The 27,895-nt window shown below is 42.3% G+C and overlaps 2 protein-coding genes across 2 annotated transcripts; both read right to left on the bottom strand.

Moving 5' to 3' along the window:
* Positions 1-276: 276 nt before the first annotated feature.
* LOC131955496 (uncharacterized) lies at positions 277-15,328 on the bottom strand. Its single transcript, XM_059319628.1, has 16 exons — positions 13,763-15,328; positions 13,550-13,636; positions 13,086-13,146; positions 12,678-12,931; positions 12,203-12,263; positions 11,318-11,580; positions 7,158-7,236; positions 6,380-6,585; positions 5,828-5,879; positions 5,452-5,681; positions 5,272-5,338; positions 4,852-5,102; positions 3,734-3,806; positions 3,151-3,310; positions 1,616-1,701; positions 277-489 (listed from the first exon to the last, which is right to left on the bottom strand). Exons 1-16 carry the CDS (start codon positions 15,312-15,314, stop codon positions 309-311), a joined length of 3,663 nt encoding a protein of 1,220 aa, XP_059175611.1. The 5' UTR covers positions 15,315-15,328; the 3' UTR covers positions 277-308.
* Positions 15,329-16,198: 870 nt separating this feature from the next.
* LOC131955504 (neurogenic locus notch homolog protein 1-like) lies at positions 16,199-22,773 on the bottom strand. The gene is made up of 7 exons (XM_059319649.1): positions 22,699-22,773; positions 21,710-21,879; positions 20,223-20,413; positions 19,172-19,367; positions 18,618-18,713; positions 16,486-18,345; positions 16,199-16,238 (listed from the first exon to the last, which is right to left on the bottom strand). The coding sequence occupies exons 2-7, from the start codon at positions 21,769-21,771 to the stop codon at positions 16,199-16,201; spliced, it is 2,445 nt and encodes an 814-aa protein (XP_059175632.1). The 5' UTR covers positions 21,772-21,879; positions 22,699-22,773.
* Between the last annotated feature and the right edge of the window lie 5,122 nt (positions 22,774-27,895).

The raw sequence follows: 27,895 nt of genomic DNA, 5'->3' as shown, positions 1-27,895 counted from the left end.
GAATAAATCCCGGGAAAGGTTTACCATGGGCTGTCATAACGAGGGGTAAGCATTGCAAAAATAACAAAGAATATTTTACAATGGACATATTGAATATCCCGTGCGTTCATAAATAAACAAAATTGTCTTTCAAGCAGCCACTTTTATTTGCTTTCATCAACTCTCGAAACAAACAAAATAAATTACAATGTATCACATTTAAATATATATATATATATATATATATATATATATATATATATATATATATATATATATATATATATATTGTTTCCTTGGATAAAATTAGTTATAAATTGAATGTGATCTTAAAATGGGCCTGCTTCCGATTCGCTATCTTTGTTGACTACGTAAGACGGCGAGGCATACTCTAAATTTTTGAAAACTTCGTTGTCAAAGGCAACGGGTTCCATAGTAAAATGTTCTTTGTCGTAGTTGTCTTCCGTGAAATCGTCAGGATTGTTATCGATTTCTTTTGAGTCTTTTCTTCTGTGAAAAAAAAATAATCTTGTATGTTGAACCAGAAGACCCCAATTTCAATTTGCGCTTGAGGTTGTTTTTGGTTTTTTTTTAAATGAAGACAATGTTGAACAAAATAAAGTGTAGATCCACATTGTAAAATGACTTGATTATTAATTACCTCCTGGTTTTATTTTTCTTTAAACGCCCTGGATCATTGCTTACACTGCTGGGAGTTGTTTTAGTTTTGATGTTGTTTTATTTATATTACCAACAGTTTCGTATTAGTATTAGACAATTTACATTTATTTACTATAAGAAAATGTAACTAATGTAAAAAATTCAATATTTGGCATTAATATAGATATAAGCAACATTTTTCCACCACCCAATGATTCCAATAAAATGTTAATTAGTTAACGCTATCGTTAACAGTGTTAGAAGGCTATTGATAAAACAGAGAAGACTAAACCATTTTAATTATAATCAGAAGGTTGTGATACGAGACAGGTTAAGACCAAGAAGACCAAGGACCCAGAGTTAGAGTAGAATTAAGAACACAAAGGACCCAAAGATAGAATAGAATTAAGAAGACAAAGGACCAAGAATTAGAATAGAATTAAGCCATTTTTCGATGTTAAGTAGCTACTGTTATATATTTTTATGAAAAACATTATTGAAAAAGTTCTTTTTCTTCGCTATGTTTCATACATAGTAATCATACAGTTGGGTTACAGTCGCAAACGAAATTGTTATCGTTTGTTCCTTCTATTTTAAAAAAAAATATTTTAGAGTTTAAATCTAATCGTGTTAGTTTTATATTCGTTATATTTGGTGGTGGGTTATTAGGTCAACTACGATGATATCAGTGTAATATTTAAAGCAGGGGAAACAGCATGCAAGAAAATAGCTTTTCCTTTAACTGCGGTTAGACTAATTACCAGAATAAAATAAAACACCAAAGTAGAATATCAGATTGCTAAAATCATGCAGCTGGTAATAAAAGCGTTAACACTTATATATTTTATAATCAGCCAGAGTGAGAACAACAGGAGGACTACAATAAGCCATGCAATTTAAGAGGAATGTTTTTTTTTAATTAGCGAAGCCAAGAGAAGCAAACAAAGACCCAAAAGTGCATTTGGTTGAAACCTACCTGTCCCTAAAGATGCAGATGAAGACGAAGATTATGACAGTGATAAGAAGGAGTGCAAGTATGACCCCTACGGGAATGTACCACGGCTGAAATGGAGAAAACATGCTACGTCATGCAATTTGGGGAGGGAGGGGGTTGCTAGACTAGGGCGATTCATTTCAAAAGATTTGTGTGTTTTTAAACATTCTGAAATGTTAAATTCTGAAATTTTGCTTGTATTTAACATTTGAATGTTAACATGTTATTGTTTCAAGGGAAAAGGGTGCAGATGTTATACACAACATAACTTACAATACGATAAACGAAAAATGCGCCTCTATAATGTATAGGCATACTTATACTATTGTGTGAAATGATCCTTGCATCCTTATTGGTCTGTGATGGTCAGGTGGTCGACATGCAACTATCCACACAATTTGTGTGGACGTTATCTAAGCACACATAATAGGGTCAACTAGATGTCTAAACCATAAGTCTACAACTAAACGTGCATTCATTCAAATGTTGGGTGCACACATGTAACTAGGTCCTGGCTAGGATAAGGAAACTCAGTCCAGCACAATGACACAATTTAAACGGTTATACCCAAAGAAATAATGTCACAATTTAAACGGTTATACCCAAAGAAATAATGTCACAATTTAAACGGTTATACCCACAGAAATAATGTCACAATTCAAACGGTTATACCCTAAGAAATAATGTCACAATTTAAACGGTTATACCCAAAGAAATAATATCACAATTTAAACGGTTATACCCAAAGAAATAATGTCACAATTTAAACGGTTATACCCAAAGAATTCTTTTGTTTTCGCTTGGTACTTTAAATACAACTAATGGGGCGAAGCCCCCCCCCCTAAAAAATTTTACCGCCCCCCCCCCCCCCCGAACGAAATGAAATTTATATAATTTATATAGAAAATATATACTTTTAACAGTGTCCGCCCCCCCCCCCCCCCCCGAAGAAAGTCTACCGCCGCCCCGAAAATTTCAAGTGCCCCCCCCCCCCCCGCCCCCCGGAGAAAAAAAGTCTGGAAGAAACACTGAATGAGTTATTGAATTCTAATTAACTTAATTAAGTTTGCTAGTAATTATTTTAAAAAATAATGTAATGATTCGTCTGTTGATATTCTATTCCTTTTATGTTTCTAATTCTATTTGATGAACAAAAGATGCCATAACCGAAAACATTTTTTAAATTTTTTTAAAGTTGAAAGATTAAATTAATAGAAAGCAAAACGAGACCAAAAATACAGCAGTATAGAGACAGAAAAATGGCAATCTTATGGTGCAAATGTTACTTGTTTTAAAAAGTGAAAAAATTAAGTTGCCCTCATATTTTAATATTTCTTTCCCTCCCTAGACTATAAGAAAATATAGTTAGGCTATTTTTAATTTTGAAATAGTAAATAGATTTTTTTTTAAATGTGTCTGCCCCATCGGCGTATGTGAGGCTGATAAATATGTTCTGCAGTTATTTTTAAATGTGTTTACCCCAACTAACTACGTTAGCCAATCAAAACTCAGCTTACAAACTCATCATCGTCCCCTTTGTGCTGGCTGTCTTCTGGGAGTAACAAAACCTCTGAGACGTCATTCTGTGTTCGTAGTGTGTCGCCTTTAGGGCGGGTCAAATCAAGGGCTGTAACTCCTGTATCGACACCATCAAGAGTTACGCTGTACGAAATGTTTCTGAAAAAATAATGTACCAAACTTAAAGTCAGAAATTTAATTTAGCGGAGAAAAGCAGTATTATTGACTCATGTTAATTTTTGTTATATTAGATGCTTTGGCTTCAGTTCCAATGCCCGTCTGTGGGTTACACGTAGATCCATTTTTTATGCAGCGTTGTTATACATTTTTCATATTAATTAATTTCCAATGACAACGCAAGAGTATCTCATTTTCAACCAAGCTCGTAATTTAAAATTAACTTTAAGATTACTAACTTCAATAACGAAACTGGAAATCACAACATAAAGTAATATTTTGTAATCTAACCTGAATTTCAGGAGCACACCTAGCCCCACCCACCAGTACCCTAGCCCCAATCAACAGTACCCTAGTCCCGCCCACCAGCACCCTAGTCCCGCCCATAGCAACACATGTACTCACCCTGTCCGTGCTGGAGACTCTCGTCTGCTGTCATTCACAGACAGGACAGTCACGTGGATGGTGCCATTGAAATCTGGAACAGTGAACACACTCATTAGTGGAGTTGATGGGAAAATTAATTAAATGAAAATCTGGAACAGTGAACACACTCATTAGTGGAGTTGATGGAGAAATTAATTAAATGAATTAACTACGTGACATGTGAGGGTAGATCAAAGCACACATACACCCAGTTTCTCTTCGGGGGGGGGGGGCGCTGGGCTTCTACCCCCCCCCCCCTCCCCGAATGAAAATGAATTTATATAGAAAATATATACTTTTAGCAAAGTCAGCCGCCGCCCCCCCCCCCTCCCCGGAGAAAAAAAGTCTGAAAGAAACACTGCATACACCAGAATACTGGTGCTTGAACTCGTCCTCTGCATGTAGTTTCCTTTGGGAAATCAGGACTTTGTTGACCTTAAACTGCAAGGTGAACTTCACTTGCCCTATGAACCATGAGGTTCGAAAAGGGAACTTTACCTACATTAAACTACAGGTGTTAAAGGATGAACTTCTACACGAGGTTGGGGGGGGGGGGGGGGAGGGACTAGGATAACTTTAATGTTGACCTCAGTTCGTTCACCAATAGCTGTGTGATGTCACGAAGAAAGATCTATCAAGCATAACTGAAGATAATGTTGACTTTCACCTTTAACCTATCTAGCTCGACCTTTGACCTTTCGAGGTCAACCATACCTTTGTTAGCCTTCCTCCCAATAGCTGTGTGATGTCACGAAGAAAGATCTATCAAGCATAACTGAAGATAATGTTGACTTTCACCTTTAACCTATCTAGCTCGACCTTTGACCTTTCGAGGTCAACCTTACCTTTGTTAGCCTTCCTCCAGGCCTCCTCTAGAGCTCTGGCCACGGAGGTCAACCTTACCTTTGTTAGCCTTCCTCCAGGCCTCCTCTAGAGCTCTGGCCACGGAGGTCAACCTTACCTTTGTTAGCTTTCCTCCAGGCCTCCTCTAGAGCTCTGACCACTGAGGTCAACCTTACCTTTGTTAGCCTTCCTCCAGGCCTCCTCTAAAGCTCTGACCACTGAGGTCAACCTTTGACCACTGAGGTCAACCTTACCTTTGTTAGCCTTCCTCCAGGCCTCCTCTAGAGCTCTGGCCACTGAGGTCAACTGGGTGGTGTTGGACGGGTCCAGGTTCCCCACGGAACTGATGACGTACTTGCTGGTCACCTGACAGCTGCAGACGGCCAGGTTTCTCTGGCCCAGCGCCAGCAGGAGCCGGTCGATGGGCGGCTCTTCTGCTGACGTGATGCTGGCGTCTGCTCGGTCAACGCTGACCACGTACTGGACAAGGGTCACCACGTCACCACTGGAAACACAGCGTAGACTTTTTTTAATTAACCAGATCATTAAAAAGGCAAAAACAAATAATGGTTTTTAACATTTTATATCAGAAAATGTATACACAAATGGCAGAACTAGGTCATGTGAATTGAAAAGAAATAATTAAAAATGAGTGAGAGTGCTAGCAAGCTTACGATTGGCTGACGTAGTTCTCAGAGTCCATCTTGAATATGGAAATACCCATGACGTCAGGGTCAATGTCTAAAACAAACGAAACGATAATTGGTATATAATGATATGTGCACGCTTCATCAGTTTATAATTAAGTTACCTGCCACTGTGCTAGTCCATTAAGGTTAGTTACTGTATCATACCTGGGTTATTCTGTGACCACGCCTGCTTGAGCCCCTCCTGTATAAGAGAAGCAGTCTGATTGGATATCGCGCCACGGAGCACCAATGAAAACTGTTGTCTCACCGGCATGCCGTCCTCCAATGTCTTCAGGTCGCGAACGGCGAAGACATTTTTGAAGTTGTTGTTTGTTTTCGGGGGGACGAAGGCGTCGTATTGTGAGGGTCGGAAGTAGACTTTGGTTAGGATCGATCTAAGGAAATAGATATTGAGATGAGGATTATTTAAATTTGTAAACATTGATGCAGTCTACATTTTAGTATTTGCCTTGAATGTATGATAAAGTTCTGAAGCTAAAAACAGGGATACATTTGTAAATGTTTGCAAATCTGAGGTTACCCGTAGAGGTTATAGTAGTATTCTCTCAGGAGGATCTTTGCTCCGTCGTCTCCTAGATACATAGAGAGAAAATATTTTAGTCTGGTGTATGTGTCTATGGGTAAAGTAGTTTAGTCGGGTGTATGTGTCTATGGGTAAAGTAGTTAAGTCTAGTGTATGTATCTATGGGTAAAGTAGTTAAGTCTGGTGTATGTGTCTATGGGTAAAGTAGTTTAGTCGGGTGTATGTGTCTATGGGTAAAGTAGTTTAGTCTGATTTTTCAAATCAAATATAGTTAATACTAAAATAAAAGTATAATGCTTGTACTGTAGGACATCCCAGAGTCCACCCAGCTCTGATGGATACCTGAATTAATGGCGGCTGGATATAGTGCTGACCACACTATCCCTAATCCCTTCATACGCCGAGGTCAAGAAACATAGGAACTCTACTTCATCTGCCCAGTGGATCAGAAGTTCTGAAGTGAAACTTCACATATTTTTTAATAACCTCAGTCTTTAACCTAAAAGACTCCCTACAGCAATAGGTCCTGACGGTATTAATTGCACCCACCTTGTCCAATCATATCATGGATCATTGTCTTCAGCGTGTAGTAAGGGACCAGTCCATACACATAAAAGGAGTGGGCGGGGCTGTGCCGACACCCGCATGGACTGAAGGCCCCGCCCAGATCTGCTTGAGACGGCCCACGTACGGTTGCTGGGTTGACCAGGGCACCATTTAATGTGGTGTAGTAGGCCACGCTTGTCAACTCTTGGCTGGAGGAATAAATATTTAGGGTATTTTATGTGTCAACACCGTTTTTAGAGTATTTCTTTCAACGTTTTCCGGTATACCTTATGTGTGGACACCGTTTTTTGTCCAGAAATTTTTTTTTGGGTGAACACTGTTTTCTGGGGTATTTTCTGTGTGAACACTGTTTTCCAGCGTGTTTTCTGTTTTAACACCGCTTTTACAACAATATATTAAGAATGCTTAGGGGGCGAGTTCACACTAGGAGTGGAGGGGGGGGGTTCAAAAAGTGTCCATACGAACGTCTGTATGTTAACTTCTATATCAAAATATTTAATAATACATTGTACACAAAGCTTGCATTAGAAGTGTTTATATTTAAAGGCAGTCTCTAGGCGGTAAATACACCACAGTATCTACACGTAGAAGATCCGCACCTCTGCAGTAATGAAGTAATAAACAGCAACAGATGTCATGAACACAACGTGGCCCTTACCACTTATTATAATTTTAATTATTGTGACATCATAAATTGAAGACCTCCCTCAAGGAAATTTAAAAAATAAATAAACCGAGTCTAACTAGGTTTCGAACTCACAATTTGTCGGTGTAATGTAGCTCTGGTCTGACGTATCTGTTGACGACATTACAGGAACTGGTACTCTGGCACTGGTTATCTGAGAGAAAAGTCGTTACGTTAGGTATTAGACCAGTGGCGTCACTAGGTGGGGTGTCACCCAGCCCCGTAACCCCCCCCCCCCCATTCAACTATTTTCTATTTTTTACCTTGGTGTTCCCCCACCCCTTATTTAACTGCATTAACAGTTATTCGTCAAAAAATATATTATTCGCCGAACTACTGCCTAATTTTGCAACTCTCTGGCTGCCATGGTAACTGGTGAATGTCACAATGCATACTGTGAAATTATTTTCTGACCTCCAGATTTACTAGCGTCCAGCACTTACTGCTGACCTCCACATAGACTAGCACCCAGCACTTTCTGCTCACCCCCACATAGACTAGCACCCAGCACTTACTGCTCACATCCACATAGACTAGCACCCAGCACTTACTGCTCACATCCACATAGACTAGCACCCAGCACTTACTGCTGACCTCCACATAGACTAGCACCCAGCACTTACTGCTGACCTCCACATAGACTAGCACCCAGCACTTACTGCTGACCTCCACATAGACTAGCACCCAGCACTTACTGCTCACCTCCACATAGACTAGCACCCAGCACTTACTTCTGACCTCCACATAGACTAGCACCCAGCACTTACTGCTCACCCCCACATAGACTAGCACCCAGCACTTACTGCTGACCTCCACATAGACTAGCACCCAGCACTTACTGCTGACCTCCACATAGACTAGCACCCAGCACCCAGCACTTACTACTGACCTCCACATAGACTAGCACCTAGCACTTACTGCTGACCTCCACATAGACTAGCACCCAGCACTTACTGCTGACCTCCACATAGACTAGCACCCAGCACTTACTGCTCACCTCCACATAGACTAGCACCCAGCACCCCGCACTTACTGCTGACCTCCACATAGACTAGCACCCAGCACTTACTGCTGACCTCCACATAGACTAGCACCCAGCACTTACTGCTGACCTCCACATAGACTAGCACCCAGCACTTACTGCTGACCTCCACATAGACTAGCACCCAGCACTTACTGCTGACCTCCACATAGACTAGCACCCAGCACTTACTGTTGACCCCCACATAGACTAGCACCCAGCACTTACTGTTGACCCCCACATATACTAGCACCCAGCACTTACTGCTGACCCCCACATAGACTAGCACCCAGCACTTACTGTTGACCACCACATAGACTAGCACCCAGCACTTACTGCTGACCTCCACATAGACTAGCACCCAGCACTTACTGCTCACCTCCACATAGACTAGCACCCAGCACCCAGCACTTACTGCTGACCTCCACATAGACTAGCACCCAGCACTTACTGCTGACCTCCACATAGACTAGCACCCAGCACTTACTGATGACATCCACATAGACTAGCACCCAGCACTTACTGCTGACCTCCACATAGACTAGCACCCACCACTTACTGCTGACCTCCACATAGACTAGCACCCAGCACTTACTGCTGACCTCCACATAGACTAGCACCCAGCACTTACTGCTGACCTCCACATAGACTAGCACCCAGCACTTACTGCTGACCTCCACATAGACTAGCACCCAGCACTTACTGCTGACCTCCACATAGACTAGCACCCAGCACTTACTGCTGACCTCCACATAGACTAGCACCCACCACTTATTGCTGACCTCCACATAGACTAGCACCTAGCACTTACTGCTGACCTCCACATAGACTAGCACCCAGCACTTACTGCTGACCTCCACATAGACTAGCACCCAGCACCCAGCACTTACTACTGACCTCCACATAGACTAGCACCCAGCACTTACTGCTGACCTCCACATAGACTAGCACCCAACACTTACTGCTGACCTCCACATAGACTAGCACCTAGCACTTACTGCTGACCTCCACATAGACTAGCACCCAGCACTTACTGCTCACCTCCACATAGACTAGCACCCAACACTTACTGCTGACCTCCACATAGACTAGCACCTAGCACTTACTGCTGACCTCCACATAGACTAGCACCCAGCACTTACTGCTGACCTCCACATAGACTAGCACCCAACACTTACTGCTGACCTCCACATAGACTAGCACCTAGCACTTACTGCTGACCTCCACATAGACTAGCACCCACCACTTACTGCTGACCTCCACATAGACTAGCACCCAGCACCCAGCACTTACTGCTGACCTCCACATAGACTAGCACCTAGCACTTACTGTTGACCCCCACATAGACCAGCACCTAGCACTTACTGCTGACCTCCACATAGACTAGCACCTAGCACTTACTGTTGACCCCCACATAGACCAGCACCTAGCACTTACTGCTCACCTCCACATAGACTAGCACCCAACACTTACTGCTGACCTCCACATAGACTAGCACCTAGCACTTACTGCTGACCTCCACATAGACTAGCACCCAGCACTTACTGCTGACCTCCACATAGACTAGCACCCAACACTTACTGCTGACCTCCACATAGACTAGCACCTAGCACTTACTGCTGACCTCCACATAGACTAGCACCCACCACTTACTGCTGACCTCCACATAGACTAGCACCCAGCACCCAGCACTTACTGCTGACCTCCACATAGACTAGCACCCAGCACTTACTGCTGACCTCCACATAGACTAGCACCCAGCACTTACTGCTCACCTCCACATAGACTAGCACCCAGCACTTACTGCTGACCTCCACATAGACTAGCACCCAGCACTTATTGCTGACCTCCACATAGACTAGCACCCAGCAGCCAGCACTTACTGCTGACCTCCACATAGACTAGCACCCAGCACTTACTGCTCACCTCCACATAGACTAGCACCCAGCACTTACTGCTCACCTCCACATAGACTAGCACCCAGCACTTACTGCTCACCTCCACATAGACTAGCACCCAGCACTTACTGCTCACCTCCACATAGACTAGCACCCAGCACTTACTGCTCACCTCCACATAGACTAGCACCCCGCACTTACTGCTCACCTCCACATAGACTAGCACCCAGCACTTACTGCTCACCTCCACATAGACTAGCACCCAGCACCCAGCTCTTACTGCTCACCTCCACATAAACTAGCACCCAGCACCCAGCACTTACTGCTCACCTCCACATAGACTAGCACCTAGCACTTACTGCTGACCTCCACATAGACTAGCACCCAGCACTTACTGCTCACCTCCACATAGACTAGCACCCAGCACTTACTGCTGACCTCCACATAGACTAGCACCCAGCACTTACTGCTGACCTCCACATAGACTAGCACCCAGCACTTACTGCTGACCTCCACATAGACTAGCACCCAGCACCCAGCACTTACTGCTCACCTCCACATAGACTAGCACCCAGCTCTTACTGCTGACCTCCACATAGACTAGCACCCAGCTCTTACTGCTGACCTCCACATAGACTAGCACCTAGCACTTACTGCTGACCTCCACATAGACTAGCACCCAGCACTTACTGCTGACCTCCACATAGACTAGCACCTAGCACTTACTGCTCACCTCCACATAGACTAGCACCCAGCACCCAGCACTTACTGCTGACCTCCACATAGACTAGCACCCAGCACTTACTGCTCACCTCCACATAGACTAGCACCCAGCACTTACTGCTGACCTCCACATAGACTAGCACCCAGCACCCAGCACTTACTGCTCACCTCCACATAGACTAGCACCCAGCACTTACTGCTCACCTCCACATAGACTAGCACCCAGCACTTACTGCTCACCTCCACATAGACTAGCACCCAGCACTTACTGCTCACCTCCACATAGACTAGCACCCAGCACTTACTGCTCACCTCCACATAGACTAGCACCCAGCACTTACTGCTCACCTCCACATAGACTAGCACCCAGCACTTACTGCTCACCTCCACATAGACTAGCACCCAGCACTTACTGCTCACCTCCACATAGACTAGCACCCAGCACTTACTGCTCACCTCCACATAGACTAGCACCCCGCACTTACTGCTCACCTCCACATAGACTAGCACCCCGCACTTACTGCTCACCTCCACATAGACTAGCACCCAGCACTTACTGCTCACCTCCACATAGACTAGCACCCAGCACTTACTGTTAAAATACTGCTGCCACAAACTTAAGATTGTCTTCTTAGCCTCGATGCCTTGTTTTGACGTCAGAGTTATGACGCTGTTGATTGACACTTCGTAGTGAAGGGAAAACGGCATGACGTCAGCGTAGGGATACAGGCCGTAGACGTCACGTCGGTCACTGAATGACGTCATGAAGAGGGACCGCGAGGGGACATCTGGAGAGATGACCATCTGCAGGACTTGGGACTTGTACATGACGTAATAGATTCGCGTCACGTGGGTTCTGTGCAGAAGAAAAAAACGTCGTAAGTTAAGGATGCAATGTTCCTGTTGCATCTTTGGTTGTCGGAAAGATGCGCAAAAGAAAAATGCGCAACAGAAAAATGCGCACAAAAAGTGCGCTAAGGTATTTTTTTTAACCGGACATTTATAGACATTAACATAGAATGACTACATGTACACTGTAGCAAAATAAAATATATTTTCAAGAAATAAGACAAAATTTAAGTGTTTTACTATAATTAGTTTGTGTTTGCGCAGCTTTTTGTCTGCGCAGCTTTCCGTTGCGCATTTTTCTGGGAACCGCATCTTTCTAGCCAAAATTTAGGCGTTATTTCGCGTTTTTTACGACTGTTTTTTTTAAATTGAAATAGAAACTGATTAATATATTCTCCGGTGACCTAGCTCAGTAATTATTTTAGAAAGAAATCGATCTTTAAAAAAAAATCGATATTTTAAAAAACAAAAACTGCCTTTATTTCAGGGGGGTGTTTCGGCATTTCGAATGGATTGTAAGGAAAACGAGTCTTCTTAAAAAGTGTGACTTCTAATATGGATCACCGCAATTTTAAAAATTGCAAGGTTGTAAGTTCAAGGACATGTATTTCACGTCAATGCCAACTTACCCATATCTCCCAGTGAACCGCTTCCCTAGCAGAACTTTGCTGGCGTAGGTGCAGCCACACCCTACGAATAGAAACATTTGACATGGATTTATTCAAGGCTCACTTATTAGTTATATATTTCTAGAAGAAAAAAAACACGTATGGGAAGATGAATTAGATTTCCTTTCCCCATAGGTCGGGTAGATAATCCAGAGTACTCTCCATAGTGCTAATATAAATCATGGACTTTTTTTCTTTAATCAAAAGTCATCTCTCTTTCCTAGTTAAACTGTTGCTAAATGGATACAATGTTGCTTATTAGAGTGGTGTGGTTTATCAATGGGAGCCGTTTTAATTTGGGTCCTTTTTAGCGAACCACTATTAAATTGAAAGGCATTTGGTCGCGACTTTATTTGTCACTGTTTTGATGGGTTACCTTTGTCTTCCGTAGTTTTCCTATAGAAAGTTCGATGTAATCTTCACTAAGCGACTTTACCTGTGTTCCTATTTAGCCAAACGTCGTCAATGACTTGACCTATCACCCCAAACGACTCGGTCTCCACGACACTCATAATGTCAAGGTCAAACACAACTTCCGGTCCGTAAGGTCGACCTTTGTAGACACGGTTGGCGCCGAACGCTAGCGTGGTTGTCATGTCCTGGTCGAGCTTCGTTACCAACCTGTTGCGGGTTGTCGTTGGGTCAGACTGACCTGCTACAAAAGAGTACTCAACCCTCACTAGTTGTTGCCTGAAATTTGGTAATCAACACATTTTAATTGCCCCACTAATTTACATCACTTCGTATGTTACTGTTAAAATATGTTAATTGAAAGTTTACTAATACACAGATAATATGTGGAGATGTGTTGTTGAAGTGAGATGACAACACATATAGTACACACCAGTTGACGCCAAAATATTTGTCTTCCTCGTCCCAGGTAAACTTGAAACAGCAGGCTCCACCTATGGAGATGTGACGTAATTAGTTGACCACACAGAGAGACCATAACAGAGAGACCATAATAGAGAGACCATAACAGAAAGACATAACAGAGAGACCATAACAGAGTAACCATAGTGTAACCATAACAGTGTAACCATAACAGAGTAACCATAACAGAGAGACTATAACAGAGTAACCATAGTGTAACCATAACAGTGTAACCATAACAGTGTAACCATAACAGAGTAACCATAACAGAGAGACTATAACAGAGTAACCATAGTGTAACCATAACAGAGTAACCATAACAGAGAGACCATAAGAGAGTTAACTGAAAATAAGTCTGGTTCAACTGACGACAAAGCTACACTGGACACACTAAACTGGTTGTGTGACGTCATACCACAAGTGGACACAACTCACCTGGCTCTGATTGGCTGCTGAAGCTGTTTTCAATCATCCGTGACAGCTGCTCGCGATCCGCGATGGGGCTGGTGAAGTAGAGTTCGCCTGAAACACACAGCAATACCGTAAGTTAACTTCAAGTTGAAACAGTACGAGGAGGTAAAGATTAGGCTAGACTTGGGGTTAGGACTTGGGTTAGATTTTCACACGGTACAGTAGTGTTGGACTGACCTGTTATGGGCAGCTGTGATTTGGGTACGGTTGTTGTCAGGAGTGTGGGCCTTGGGGAGGCTGTGGTCGACCCAGGAATTGGTGCTAGGGAAGATAGGGGCGTGGCCAAAGATGACGAGGGCGTGGTTAATGTGGACGAGGGCGTGGCCAAGATAGATGAAGGCGTGGTCATTGTTGATGACGGCAGCAGCATGGTTGGGTTCACTACAGCTGTCATACTAGTCACGTGATCCGATGCTTGTAAGGACATACCGGCTCCCATGCTATTCATGTTGTACATTGAAGCCGTTGGATTTATACCGGCTCCCATACTATTCATGTTGTACATTGAAGCCGTTGGATTTATGGGCATACCGGCTCCCATGCTATTCATGTTGTACATTGAAGCCGTTGGATTTACAGACATACCGGCTCCCATACTATTCATGTTGTACATTGAAGCCGTTGGATTTACAGACATACCGGCTCCCATACTATTCATGTTGTACATTGAAGCCGTTGGATTTACAGACATACCGGCTCCCATACTATTCATGTTGTACATTGAAGCCGTTGGATTTACAGACATACCGGCTCCCATACTATTCATGTTGTACATTGAAGCCGTTGGATTTATACCGGCTCCCACACTATTCATGTTGTACATCGAAGCCGTTGGATTTACAGACATACCGGCTCCCATACTATTCATGTTGTACATTGAAGCCGTTGGATTTATGGGCATACCGGCTCCCATGCTATTCATGTTGTACATTGAAGCCGTTGGATTTATGGACATACCGGCTCCCATACTATTCATGTTGTACATTGAAGCCGTTGGATTTATGGACATAGCTGGTGGTACTCCGGCTCCCATACTATTCATGTTGTACATTGAATCCGTTGGATTTATGGACATACCGGCTCCCATACTATTCATGTTGTACATTGAAGCCGTTGGATTTATGGACATACCAGGTAGTACTTCGGCTCCCATACTATTCATGTTGTACATTGAAGCCGTTGGATTTACTGACATACCGGCTCCCATACTATTCATGTTGTACATCGAACTGTAACCACTTGCATGCAGCGAGCTGCCCTGGTGCCAGGAGAATAAAGGATTCAAATTATCGAATGTTCCAGAGCTTGTCCCTGTGGTCATCGCCGTTGACGTTGGATGTATCATGTTATCTCCGGACTTGTCATTCATGTCATATGTCATGTAGATGTCATACCTTGACATTGGCGAGACCTGGCCTGTCATCCTGTTGGCTGTCGTCGTCTGCATGGAAATGGAGAAGGTAGTTGACCCGGTGACCGTGTCGATGACCTCACAGAACTGGCCCATGTTTCCCCGGGGGCACAGGCAGAAGCTGCCCAGCGTCTCGTTGATGCAGACCCCGCCGTTGAAGCAGACGAAGTTCCCGCATTGTACGATGGGGGTGGGGAACCCGGGGGTCATTGAGCTGGAGGGTCCGGTGGAGGCTAGTGTGGGGTGGACAGTAACAAGCTGCAACATCCCAGATTGTGATGGCTGTAACATCCCAGATTGTGATGGCTGTAACATCATTGATTGTGGTGGTTGTAACATCATTGATTGTGGTGGTTGTAACATCCCAGATTGTGATGGTTGTAACATCATTGATTGTGATGGTTGTAACATCCCAGATTGTGATGGTTGTAACATCCCAGATTGTGATGGTTGTAACATCCCAGATTGTGATGGCTGTAACATCCCAGATTGTGATGGTTGTAACATCATTGATTGTGATGGCTGTAACATCATTGATTGTGATGGTTGTAACATCCCAGATTGTGATGGCTGTAACATCCCAGATTGTGATGGTTGTAACATCCCAGATTGTGATGGTTGTAACATCCCAGATTGTGATGATTGTAACATCATTGATTGTGATGGTTGTAACATCCCAGATTGTGATGGTTGTAACATCCCAGATTGTGATGGCTGTAACATCCCAGATTGTGATGGTTGTAACATCATTGATTGTGATGGTTGTAACATCCCAGATTGTGATGGCTGTAACATCCCAGATTGTGATGGTTGTAACATCCCAGATTGTGATGGTTGTAACATCATTGATTGTGATGGTTGTAACATCCCAGATTGTGATGGTTGTAACATCCCAGATTGTGGTGGCTGTAACATCATTGATTGTGATGGTTGTAACATCATTGATTGTGATGGTTGTAACATCATTGATTGCGATGGTTGTAACATCATTGATTGTGATGGTTGTAACATCCCAGATTGTGATGGTTGTAACATCATTGATTGTGATGGTTGTAACATCCCAGATTGTGAGGGTTGTAACATCCCAGATTGTGATGGCTGTAACATCATTGATTGTGATGGCTGTAACTTCCAAGATTGTGATGGTTGTAACATCCCAGATTGTGATGGTTGTAACATCCCAGATTGAGATGGTTGTAACATCATTGATTGTGATGGTTGTAACATCCCAGATTGTGGTGGCTGTAACATCATTGATTGTGATGGTTGTAACATCCCAGATTGTGATGGTTGTAACATCCCAGATTGTGATGGTTGTAACATCCCAGATTGTGATGGTTGTAACATCCCAGATTGTGGTGGCTGTAACATCATTGATTGTGATGGTTGTAACATCCCAGATTGTAATGGCTGTAACATCCCAGACTGTGATGGTTGTAACATCCCAGATTGTGATGGTTGTAACATCATTGATTGTGATGGTTGTAACATCCCAGATTGTGGTGGCTGTAACATCATTGATTGTGATGGTAATGACATCATTGTCTGCCATGATATTACATTCACTTCCATGCTGGTGCCAGAAATAATGTTGGTGTTTAGTGGTGGTGTTGCTGTGGTTGTAAGTTGTCCTGTCGTGACGGCTGTATTGCTTGAGATCGAATATTTCACTGTTGCAGTTGTATCTAAAGAGTCATATGGGAGAGAAACAGAAACAGACATAAGGCCTTGAACTTGGGTCGATTCCAGATGTGAGGCTGTCGCTTGACTTCCCATGATGCTAAATGCTGACCTTGAGTTATCTGTCAATGACGTCATGAGTTGACTGGCTAGACTTCCTGTTACGGTATTTTGATACCCCAGCGATTGAGATCCGACACCGTAAGATGTATCCCCATAGCGGGTCTCACACCGTTTACCCGTGTACCCTGCCACACACTGGCAGACGTACCCCGTGGGTTGGTCCCAGCAGGCGCCGAACTCCCCACACGGGGCGCCAGCACAGGCCAGCACCTCGTCCTGACAGAACCTCCCGCCGTAGGGGCCCCTGCACACACAGGTGCCGTTGAAGCAGGCACCGTTGTGTTTGCAGACGACACCCAACACTGGACACTCGGGGTCCACGTCTGCTGGTACAAGACGCTGGTCACAGTCAGCACCGCCCCAGCCGGACATGCAAACTTTTTTACCAGAGTCGGGGTTGCAGAAGTAATGCCCTTTGTTGGAGTTTTCTTCAACACAAAACTCGGAACAGTTCAAGCCGTAGAAGTTTATTGTGCAGTTTGGGTTAGTCGGGTTACTTGACACGGGAGTTTCGCAAAATTTGCCGATAAAATTACCCGAACATAAACAAATGGCATCCGATGTTCCGTTTGGTATACAGATGCCTTGGTTTAGACAACTGACGATGTCGCAGGGGTCTATAGGCAGAAGGGGTGTAGTGGTCATCTGACCGGTCGGGTCAACGGTGGTTCTCATGTCCTGCTCGCAGTTGATGCCGGAAAATCCCGGCTTGCAGGTGCAGGTGTACTGGTTGATGAGGTCGGTGCAGACGCCGTCGTTAAGGCAGGGGTTGCTGTCGCACTCCAGGATCTCCACGTGACACAGCGAGCCCGTGTACCCGGGCTGGCAGCAGCACGTCGCGTTCAGGCAGGCCCCACCGTTCCGGCAGACACTCCGGGGGCAGGGGACATCCAGCCTGACCGTCTGGTCACGTGTGCTGCAGTCCGGACCCGACCAGCCGAACATACAGACCTTCTGACCGGTCAACTCGTTGCAGTAGAACTGACCGGTCTCCTCCCCGCATTCATACTGCTGCCGGCAAAAGACCTCACACTTGGGCCCGTAGTAGTTGACCGGACAATTCCGGTTCGGCGCTACCATGACCTCACAGAACTCTCCAGAAAAAATCTCTGGGCAGATGCAGAAGGCACCGGTGGCATCTTCCTGACACGTGCCCCCGTTCTGGCACGGGTTGTCCGGACAAAACCGTGTCGGCGTCCGGCAGCGGTCGCCGGTGAAGTTGCCGGAACAGCAACACTTGCCCAGGAAGCACTGACCCCCGTTGTCGCAGCCACAGGTGGGGTCAACCCGATCCCGCACGGTACACCCCGACCCCTGCGTCCACCCGGGCAGACACACCCTCCCGCCCGTAGCCGGGTCGCAGGTGTAGTGTCCGGTACAGTCGTCTGCCGGCTTGCAGTAAGTCTGGCACTTCTCTCCGTAATAGTTGCCGTAGCAGAAGCGGGGAGCGACGGCCGAGGATGACGTCAGAGGGGCGGGGGTGGTGATGGGGATTTCACAGAACTCGCCATTGTATCGGTCGACATCACATCGACAGTAAAATGACCTGCGGAAGACAGCAGTTCTCGGGTGATAGAGGGAAATAAGCAGCGCTAAATACACTGTCATAATAATAACATGGTGATATGAAATGCCATCAAGTCACATTAAAAGACAGTAACATTAAATAACATCTTTAGATTAAATGACAGTTAGATGAAACGACCTCAAGTCAATTAAAATAACAAAAAAGCATAAGAAATGGCATATAATCACATATAATGACACAGTTAACTAAAATGGCATTGCCTCACAGTTACCTAAAAGGACATGACTTACTCGAATTTCTGAAGATTAAAAGACACACACGTCCCTCCATTCTTGCAGGGGTTGTCCTTGCACGTCTTCGCAACCTGGCACAACACACCGCCATACCTGACAACACACAACCACAAGAAAACGTTTCAAGACGTTGCTGGAGTATTCAAGACATTACAACTAGGTAAGTTCTGTACACTAATGTCATGGACAGGTCAATTGGTCAAAATGATAGTTCATCTGTTTTAAGTCAACACTGTAAATTGAGAGGCTGACCAGTCCTATGCCAAGATCAATATTTTTAAAAAATTGTATCTATTGCTGAATGCTGGAAACTATCCACGCGATGATCGCAGTGATATAGAACTATTTGACTGCAAATTGATTTTCTGGATTATCATATAACATCAATCCCAACTGTAATGGTCTCAATAACGTCAGAAAGATCTGATGACGGACTGAGCTAATGATGGACGGAGCTAATGTCTGAATGAGCTAATGTCTGAATGAGCTAATGTCTGAATGAGCAAATGTTTGAGTGAGCTAATGTCTGAGTGAGCTAATGTCGGACTGACCTCTCGGAGCAGTAGCACGTGAACCCTGTGGGTTTCTTCTGGACGCACGCGCCGTTGTTCTGGCAGGGTGAGCTCAAGCACTCGTTGACGTCCTGCTGGCAGAAGTCGCCCGTGTAGCCCTCGTCACAGCAGCAGTAGTAGGAGCTGGTCCGGTTGCCATAGGTGACGCATGTCCCGTGGTAGGAGCAGAGGTTGGCTGGGGGAGGAGCAAAGGTTAGGTGTGGGTGAAGTAGAGGTTAGCTGGGGGCTGAAGTAGAGGTTAGGTGGGGGTGAAGTAGAGGTTAGGTGGGGGAGGTGCAGGGGTTAGCTGGGGTGGAGTAGAGGTTAGGTGGGGGGTGAAGTAGAGGTTAGCTGGGGTGGAGTAGAGGTTAGGTGGGTGTGAAGTAGAGGTTAGGTGGGGGAGGAGCAGAGGTTGGCTGGGGGAGGAGTAGAGTTTAGCTGGGGTGGAACAGAGATAAGCTTTGGGAGGTGCAGAGGTTAGCTGGGGAGGAGTAGATGTTAAGGGAGCAGATTGGCTTGGGGTACTCTAGGAGGTTAGTTGAGTAATGTGTTCTTTCATTTCAAAATCAAAACCCATTTTGATATTTGATGTATGTTTAGTGTTTGCTTTAATGCTTGAAACGTCAAAATATTTTCTCTACACCAATGGAAGTGTCGTAAGTTAAGCCAGAGTGTGGCTGGTCTAACTTACCAGAGCAACCTTGGTCTAACTCACCAGAGCAACCTTGGTCTAACTCACCAGAGCAACCTTGGTCTAACTCACCAGAGCACCCTTGGTCTAACTCACCAGAGCAACCTTGGTCTAACTCACCAGAGCAACCTTGGTCTAACTCACCAGAGCAACCTTGGTCTAACTCACCAGAGCAACCTTGGTCTAACTCACCAGAGCAACCTTGGTCTAACTGACCAGAGCAACCTTGGTCTAACTCACCAGAGCAACCTTGGTCTAACTTACCAGAGCAACCTTGGTCTAACTCACCAGAGCAACCTTGGTCTAACTCACCAGAGCAACCTTGGTCTAACTCACCAGAGCAACCTTGGTCTAACTCACCAGAGCAACCTTGGTCCGAATTAGTTTTGACGTCACAAGATCTGCCTCCCCAGCCTGGCTGACAGATCTTCTCTCCCGTGATGACGTCACAGCCGTAGTGACCACTGCAGTCGTCGGAGGGAACACAGTTGACGTCACAGGTGTCGTTGTAGAAGAACAGGTCACATCTGGCCATTACCGACACTTGCAGCCTGCGTCAGATCAGTTGAGATGTACACACAGAGTGCAGGTAAATGTATTCGGTACGACACGATTGTCTCCCCTCCACCCCCCGGTGAACGGAAAAAAAGTCACAGGAAAAAAAAAAGGCACAGTTTTTGCTAGGAAAAAAGTCACAGAAATAAAGTCACAGAAAAAAAGTCACAAAAATCGTTTAAGAAATATTTTGATTTATTTGTTAAGAATTGTAAAATGTTATATGTTTATTGTTGTGGGTTGTATTTTTTATAGCATAAATTATTTATAGACGTTAAAAGCATTATGGTTTATAACAATTGTAAGAAAAAATACTCCAAGATAATTACACAACAATCTCAACTTCCGTTACGTATTTAGTTAAATACGTGGTAGAGAAGTTAATTATAAAAGAAATTTAGGCACATTTTTGTGTTTTGCATGTTTTGCCGTAGGCTATTCTATGGTCGGCCTCTCCTCAGTAGGCATTATCCGAGCATATTGTCTATTGTTGACGTTTATGTGTCAAAGACAGCCTTTGAACATTGTCGGCTTTCTGTTTTGATCCCATGCTTTGTTATATAATGAGCGTGATAAATGCGGGCAGTAAAGGTGGTTGAACTAAACATAACTATTGTTGCCATGAGTTGAGGGCAGCAAGTCAGATGAACTTAACATTTCACGGTAATTTAATATTGGTATTAAAAAAAAAACACGATGAAAACCGTGGACTTTAAAGCATTCTTTTAAATGCTACTAATCTTAAGTTTAACATAATTACAATCTACATACTTCATAGTAAATATTTTTAGATGAATTATAAAAATTCCTATGCGTATACAGCCTACACACATTACATTACATTTAATTAATCCTAATTTAATTTCCAGTATCTAAATATTTTATACATAAAAGTATTAATAAATATCATGCAAATATATATTTGTGACTTTTTTTTCCTGTGACTTTTTTCCTGTGACTTTTTTCCTGTGACTTTTTTTCTGTATTTTTTTTCCTGTGTTTTTTTCCTGTGACTTTTTTTCCTGTGACTTTTTTTCTGTTTTTTTTCTGTGTTTTTTTCCTGTGTTTTTTTTTTTCTGTGACTTTTTTTTCCTATGACTTTTTTCCTGTGTTTTTTTTTCCTGTGACTTTTTTTTCCTACAATCCCAGGCCCAGCCCTCTCCACCACTTGCAGCCACTAGAGGCAGCCACAGGTTGGACACTGAAAACCTATCCAGACTTTGATCCATTGGATGGCAGGACGGCCCTGCTACCTTCTACCCACCTAGACGGCCTTGCTACCTTGTACCTACCTGGACGGCAGGATTCTCCTGTTACCGTTGACGTTGAACTGTGTAAAGCCCGTGGGGGCCATCTTGTCTCTAGCAGGGGACGCCAGGGTGTAGTTGAACTGGAGCGTGTCAACCAGCTGATTGCTCTGGGTGTCCTTGTCGTACACGTAGACGGTGGTCAGCACTGTGCCCTGCAACATTGGACACAACATTCAGCTTGGACGGGGGAAGAGGAACCTAAGGTGTAATGTTGCAGGATGATGAAATAATAAACTGAGATCATCTAAATATCTGTGTCTACTTCTCTTTAACATCAATCTTGGAGCAGAAACTTACCGGCCATCTTTTGACCATCTTTTGACCAACTTACAGGCCATCTTTTGACCAACTTACCGGCCATCTTTTGACCAACTTACCGGCCATTTTTTGACCAACTTACCCGCCATCTTTTGACCAACTTACCAGCCATCTTTTGACCAACTTACCGGCCATCTTTTGACCAACTTACCGGCCATCTTTTGACCAACTTACCGGCCATCTTTTGACCAACTTACCGGCCATCTTTTGACCAACTTACCGGCCATCTTTTGACCTACTTACCGGCCATCTTTTGACCTACTTACCGGCCATCTTTTGACCAACTTACCGGCCTCTTACCGGCCATCTTTTGACCAACTTACCGGCCATCTTTTGACCAACTTACCGGCCATCTTTTGACCAACTTACCGGCCTCTTACCGGCCATCTTTTGACCAACTTACCGGCCTCTTACCGGCCATCTTTTGACCAACTTACAGGCCATCTTTTGACCAACTTACCGGCCATCTTGACCAACTTACCTTCCATCTTTTGACCAACTTAACGGCCATCTTTTGATCAACTTAACGGCCATCTTTTGACCAACTTACAGGCCATCTTTTGACCAACTTACAGGCCATCTTTTGACCAACTTACCGGCCTCTTACCGGCCATTTTTTGACCAACTTACCGGCCATCTTTTGACCAACTTACCGGCCATCTTTTTACCCCTATGAGGGCGGGATTGCTGTACCCATCAGGAAAGATAGTGGGAAAACTAAAAGACGATTCGTCTGTCTCGAGGCTACCCAGGTTCAATTCCGCTAGACTGCAAGGCGCGCCGGCTCTAGAACAAACAAGCAATTTCATGATGTGGCAATTTTCGTAATGGGGCAATTTTCGTCATGGGTAGTTTTTGTAATGGGAACAGTTTTTGTAGTGGGCAGTTTTTTTTTTGTTTTTTTTTTTTCTTGTTTTTTTTTTATTTTTTTATTTTTTTATTTTTTTTTTTAATTTTTTTTTTTGAAACGTTTAGTGCAATTAAGCATCTCTTATTTAAATACTTGGGCAGGATAAATTCGGGCAGTTTTTGGCAATTTTTTGTGTGTGATTCAACAGTAGCTTCTACGGGGCAGTTCTTGTAAAATACAGGCATATGATGTTAACTAAGTAATTTCAACTTACACCTGGTTGGGTCTCGGTCCAAATGTTTTTTTCTGACTAGCCTACTTAAAGTAACACACATAGAACCCATCTATGCAGAATGAAAAGATTCACACAAGAAAAAATAAGCTGATTGACAAGTATTAAAATGGGTGAGAAACGCAAACCTCCTTTAGCCACTGTATACAGCGCTACTTGTTTTGCATACTAATGTTCCTTATGGCGTACGTCTGTCACTTCACTTCGCCTGTATTAAATTCTCTTTACAATTTTACAGATAAAGTTGGTTAAGATTCATGTTTGGTTTCAGTGCATCAGTACTAATCTACGTCGTATGTCGCTTCTTATGATCATCCTTTTTTACTGAACTGAAGAAAAAGCTTTACTTAATCTTGCACGAGTTGTCTTCCTTAATTAAAACATTCTGAGTTAGTTCCCTTTATTGGGCACTACATGAGTATTAATAGGGACTATTTTTTTTTTAACTCCGCGCATGTTTTGTTTTAAAGTAGTGACCCACCACACTGATAGTACTTTGTCGTGAGGCTTTGTTGGATTAATCAATGGAAGTAATTTAAAATACATTTTCTTTGTTAAAGGAAGACAAAAACCTAAGACCGCCCACGGAGTAGCTAAGATTTTTAGACTGCAGTTAAAATGTAATATGTCAAGCCGGTTACTTTAGTTTTGAGTCCTTACATTTTAAAACGTTCATAAACTTCAAGTTGTGTTACATGTGCGTTGTATTTAAGGACCTATGTACTAAACGTTTCCGTGAAACAATGGATTCCACGACCAGCAGTTTAAAATCCCATCCGTGCTATAAATAGATAGACTAGTACACATACCAGAGGCAACGGATTAGAGGGGTGGTTGTGGTTTATTTTAAAATCAGTCAGGGGTGTTTGAACAGATTCTATTTGTCTTACGTCATGGCCGCCATATTTGCGCAGGGGGTTGGGGAGGGGTCACGTGATGGTTGAGTGAATCACTCTAGGCTTGTCGGGGGTTGTACCTGTGCGTGCATATTGACCAGGAGGCTTGGTTCACTGAGCTTGCATTCCCTATAGGCTGAGCGGGGGTTCGGGTTGGCGCAGATTCCAAAATCACAAAATTTACATAATCCTCCCATAACTAACTTCAACTCTTTTCTTTAATTAAATTTTTTCTTATTTCTTTAAGTTTCTTTTTACTTTGTTAATGGCCAAAAAAGCCAAGATTAGCTGCATAAGTGCTAGCGTAATTATTAGCAAAAATAATGAGTTTTTTTAATATAAAATTACTCTGATGTTTTAAACGGTGTGGTTAGCGTACAAAAATGCACTTCTTTTTAAAAATCGTTGTTATACTCACAAGAATAAATTCACTCCCTTCCAAAATCAAAATAATTTAATTCAAATGTATGCAGGTAAAAACAAGATTTTTTATGAGAAAAAAGTCTAAAGACCACTCACCCCTCCCCGATACACACGGTTATGCTGTAGTCGCATCCCTTGGTGCAATTTGCCTCCCTTAGCTCGCCGTCGCAACAAGTGCCGTCTTCTTGCAGACTACCCGGGTTCGTATACTGATCGAATTTTAAAGAAATCTTCGCGGAACCTTCAATCTCCAGAGGACACTGAAACAAAAAATTGTATTTAATAAAACTCAATTGAAATAACCGAACGACTTAATAAATTTTAAATCAATTAAAAAAAAAAAGAATAAAGCAAGATTTAGCTCAACTGAACTGTCTTACATATTCTTACATGGTGGAAACTGAATATAAAGTTTGTGGCAATAGAGGCGAAAGGTTCGGAGAATTTGCAGCTTTATCAAAATATATAAAATTATCAAATTCTTAAGGTGTTTTAGAAACCTGAAATAAAGTACTAGTTTTGTGTTTCCCGGCAATCGCTCCAAAGATGACATAAACACACGCACAGGACGTAATACTTCTATATGAAATTTCGACGATCGAAATGAAACGATACTCAAGTTATGAAGTACACACACAAACACACACAGACGCACACATACGGACAATATTGCAAAAATGGTGGGGGTTTTTTTTTTCAAAAAAAATTTTTTGCACGATTTCAAAATTCACTCCGATTCTGAATATATGGGAAAGTAAAAAAGGAATATATATACTTTTTTTTTAATGCGTAGCTTTAAGTTCAATGTCATAGCACCCAAGTGGCCGATATTGTTGAAAATTTTGTTCAAATTATTTTTATTAAATATTTTATATTTTTCAGGTAGTCGAGCTTTCCGGGTTTTTTTTTGTTCCTACTGTGGTTATATAACAATAAAAAGTGTGTTTCTACTGTGGTTATATAACAATAAAAAGTGTGTTTCTACTGTGGTTATATAACAATCAAGGGTTGTTACATTTGTAAAGTTCTCTGAACATGTCGAGGCCAATGGTTTTCATGAAAATAAAAAAATATAAAATAATTTTGACGGAAGTTTGGCTCGACAAATGCTGAAATAGAATAAACCGGGAGTGATCTCCCCTAAACTTTCTCGAATATTCTTATATAAAATAACAGGGGATGGGAACTCGGGCTATAGACATGATTTTTAATCCATTTTAAATACTTTAAGTTTTAAAAATAGAATAAAATGTCGTAGACAAATTAATTGCACACCAAGTGAACGCGAATAAAAAAGCGCATAATAGTGCGCAATATTATTAGTACTTTTAAAATTTACATTAGTTTTTTGAGAAATCGGAAGTAGCGTAAATAAGTACTTCCGGTCAACGAAAAATTCTCAAAATTTGACAGAAGGTAGAGAATTAGATCTTTTACTTACATATCAAATTTCATCTATCTATCTGAAATAGTACTCAAGTTATAGGCTTTTGAAAAATTCAAAGTAGAAAAAGTACCACTTCCGGTTATCCGAAATCGCTCAAAAGTTGATACGGATCTACGATTTTGATAAAATACTTGTATATGAAATTTCATCAACCTAGCTGTAACGGTACTCAAGTTATCGTGTTTACACACGGACACACACACACACACACACAGACACACAGACATACGGACAAGATTGCAAAATTATGTTTTTCCGTATCAGTGAGATGTAAAACGTCGAGATTTGCAAAAATCTCGATTTTTTTTTTTTGCACGATTACAAGACTTTCTCTATACTTCGTATATACGAGAAAGTAAAAATGTATGGCGCTTTAACTAAACACTGTATTTTTAATCACTGCATGGTTAGTGTCTTACCATTGAAACCTAAACCCCAGTAATTTGGACCTAACCCTAAATCCAAGTAATTGGGACATAACCCTAAATCCAAGTAATTGGGACCTAACCCTAAATTCAAGTAATTGGGACCTAACCCTAAATATAACAAAACTCGACAACTTACATGAAGTATAGCGACCATAAGCGGGAGGATTATCCACATAAATCTCTTAATCCTGACATTTGGCGAAGTAAAACTTCTAGGAAACATGGTATATAAGTCACAAGAAAGTTTTCCCAATTTATTATCAGGAAAGTTGGGAATCCTGAATTAATATTTACAGCAATCGCCTGAATCTCACAATTACATAAGTCTGCATAAATTACGTTCAAATACTCAGCAATAATTAACTTTTAAAAACGACTAATTTATGTTTAAATAAATTCACTTTCTATACTGAATTAACTATTTTTAAATTTTTAAACTAAAAAGTAGAAAACATTTCTCATGTATGTTCACGATATTAGCGGCACCTTATATACCGACACGCTAAACGGTCTATACAAATGTCATGTATCCATGTGCTGGCGCATTAATCTCTAATCCAAAGACAAATAAGTGCAGTCACAAAGTAGTACCAAGTGCTTATTTTTCGCCATCTCCCGTTAATGGGAAAGCAAAACGAACGCAAGGTGACGCTCCTTCGCTTTTGTTAGCTAAAGGTTCGTTTGTCTGTGTGTGTGTGTCAATGAGCATTGTGTCTCTGTGTGTGTCCACTGTGTCTGAACAATATGTCTATGTGTGTGAGTAAAGTTCGTGTATGATTATTGTAAAAAAAAAATGTGAACACGTGAAGACGCAAAAATTAATACATTTATTGGTTACATGAATTCGACACAATATTAAAATTATGGAAAAAAACATAAACGTATCTATGTGTGTAGACAATGTGTCTGTCTAGACAGTTCACTGTCATCGAACCTGCCCAATACACCTGTTCGGGTATGCCCGTTGTCTAAATTTATTTCAGTCGTTGACTTAGTCAGGTAGCTATTTGTTCACTGACAGGCAGTGGGGTGCGCAAATAATCTGTTATTTAAATACATTGGTTGCACCTCTTTCTCTGTGAGACTTGCTGTCGATTTATACATACACACATACACACACGCGCATATATATATATATATATATATATATATATATATATATATATATATATATATATATATATATATATATATATATATATATATATATATATATATATATATATATATATATATATATATATATATATATATATATATATAGGGAAAGATGGGTCCAAAAGTCACGGGGCAAGTTGACAAAAACCGCATATGGGCATAATTTGTTGATTAAATTTCGAAACTATTGCTAAGATCCTTACACAAATGTTAACTTATCGTGGTAGAATGAAGCAACTCTTTATAAGTGGAATTTGATTTTTTTTTTTAATAAATGTTTAATTAAATTAAATAACGTTAATTAAGATGGAGAATTGTATAAGTCAATCTATTTTTAGAATACTTGCAAATAGTAA

The sequence above is a fragment of the Physella acuta genome, unplaced genomic scaffold, assembly GCF_028476545.2.
Source record: "Physella acuta isolate Inbredline_101_S28 unplaced genomic scaffold, ASM2847654v3 ptg001070l, whole genome shotgun sequence".
NCBI lineage: Eukaryota > Metazoa > Mollusca > Gastropoda > Physidae > Physella > Physella acuta.
This window is presented reverse-complemented; position numbering and strand designations above follow the sequence as displayed.

Excerpts from the sequence above, each read along its gene's own strand:
- LOC131955504 (XM_059319649.1), bottom strand. The coding sequence starts at position 21,771 with ATGGCCCCCACGGGCTTTACACAGTTCAACGTCAACGGTAACAGGAGA. Across the intron at positions 19,368-20,222 it reads TTCGGACCAAGGTTGCTCTG|CCAACCTCTGCTCCTACCAC; the intron begins GTGAGTTAGACC and ends CTCCTCCCCCAG. Across the intron at positions 18,714-19,171 it reads ACGTGCTACTGCTCCGAGAG|GTATGGCGGTGTGTTGTGCC; the intron begins GTCAGTCCGACA and ends GTGTGTTGTCAG.
- LOC131955496 (XM_059319628.1), bottom strand. The coding sequence starts at position 15,314 with ATGATGTTACAGCCATCACAATCTGGGATGTTACAGCCATCACAATCT. Across the intron at positions 13,147-13,549 it reads CAGCAGCCAATCAGAGCCAG|GTGGAGCCTGCTGTTTCAAG; the intron begins GTGAGTTGTGTC and ends ACATCTCCATAG. Across the intron at positions 11,581-12,202 it reads CGGTTCACTGGGAGATATGG|AACCCACGTGACGCGAATCT; the intron begins GTAAGTTGGCAT and ends TCTTCTGCACAG.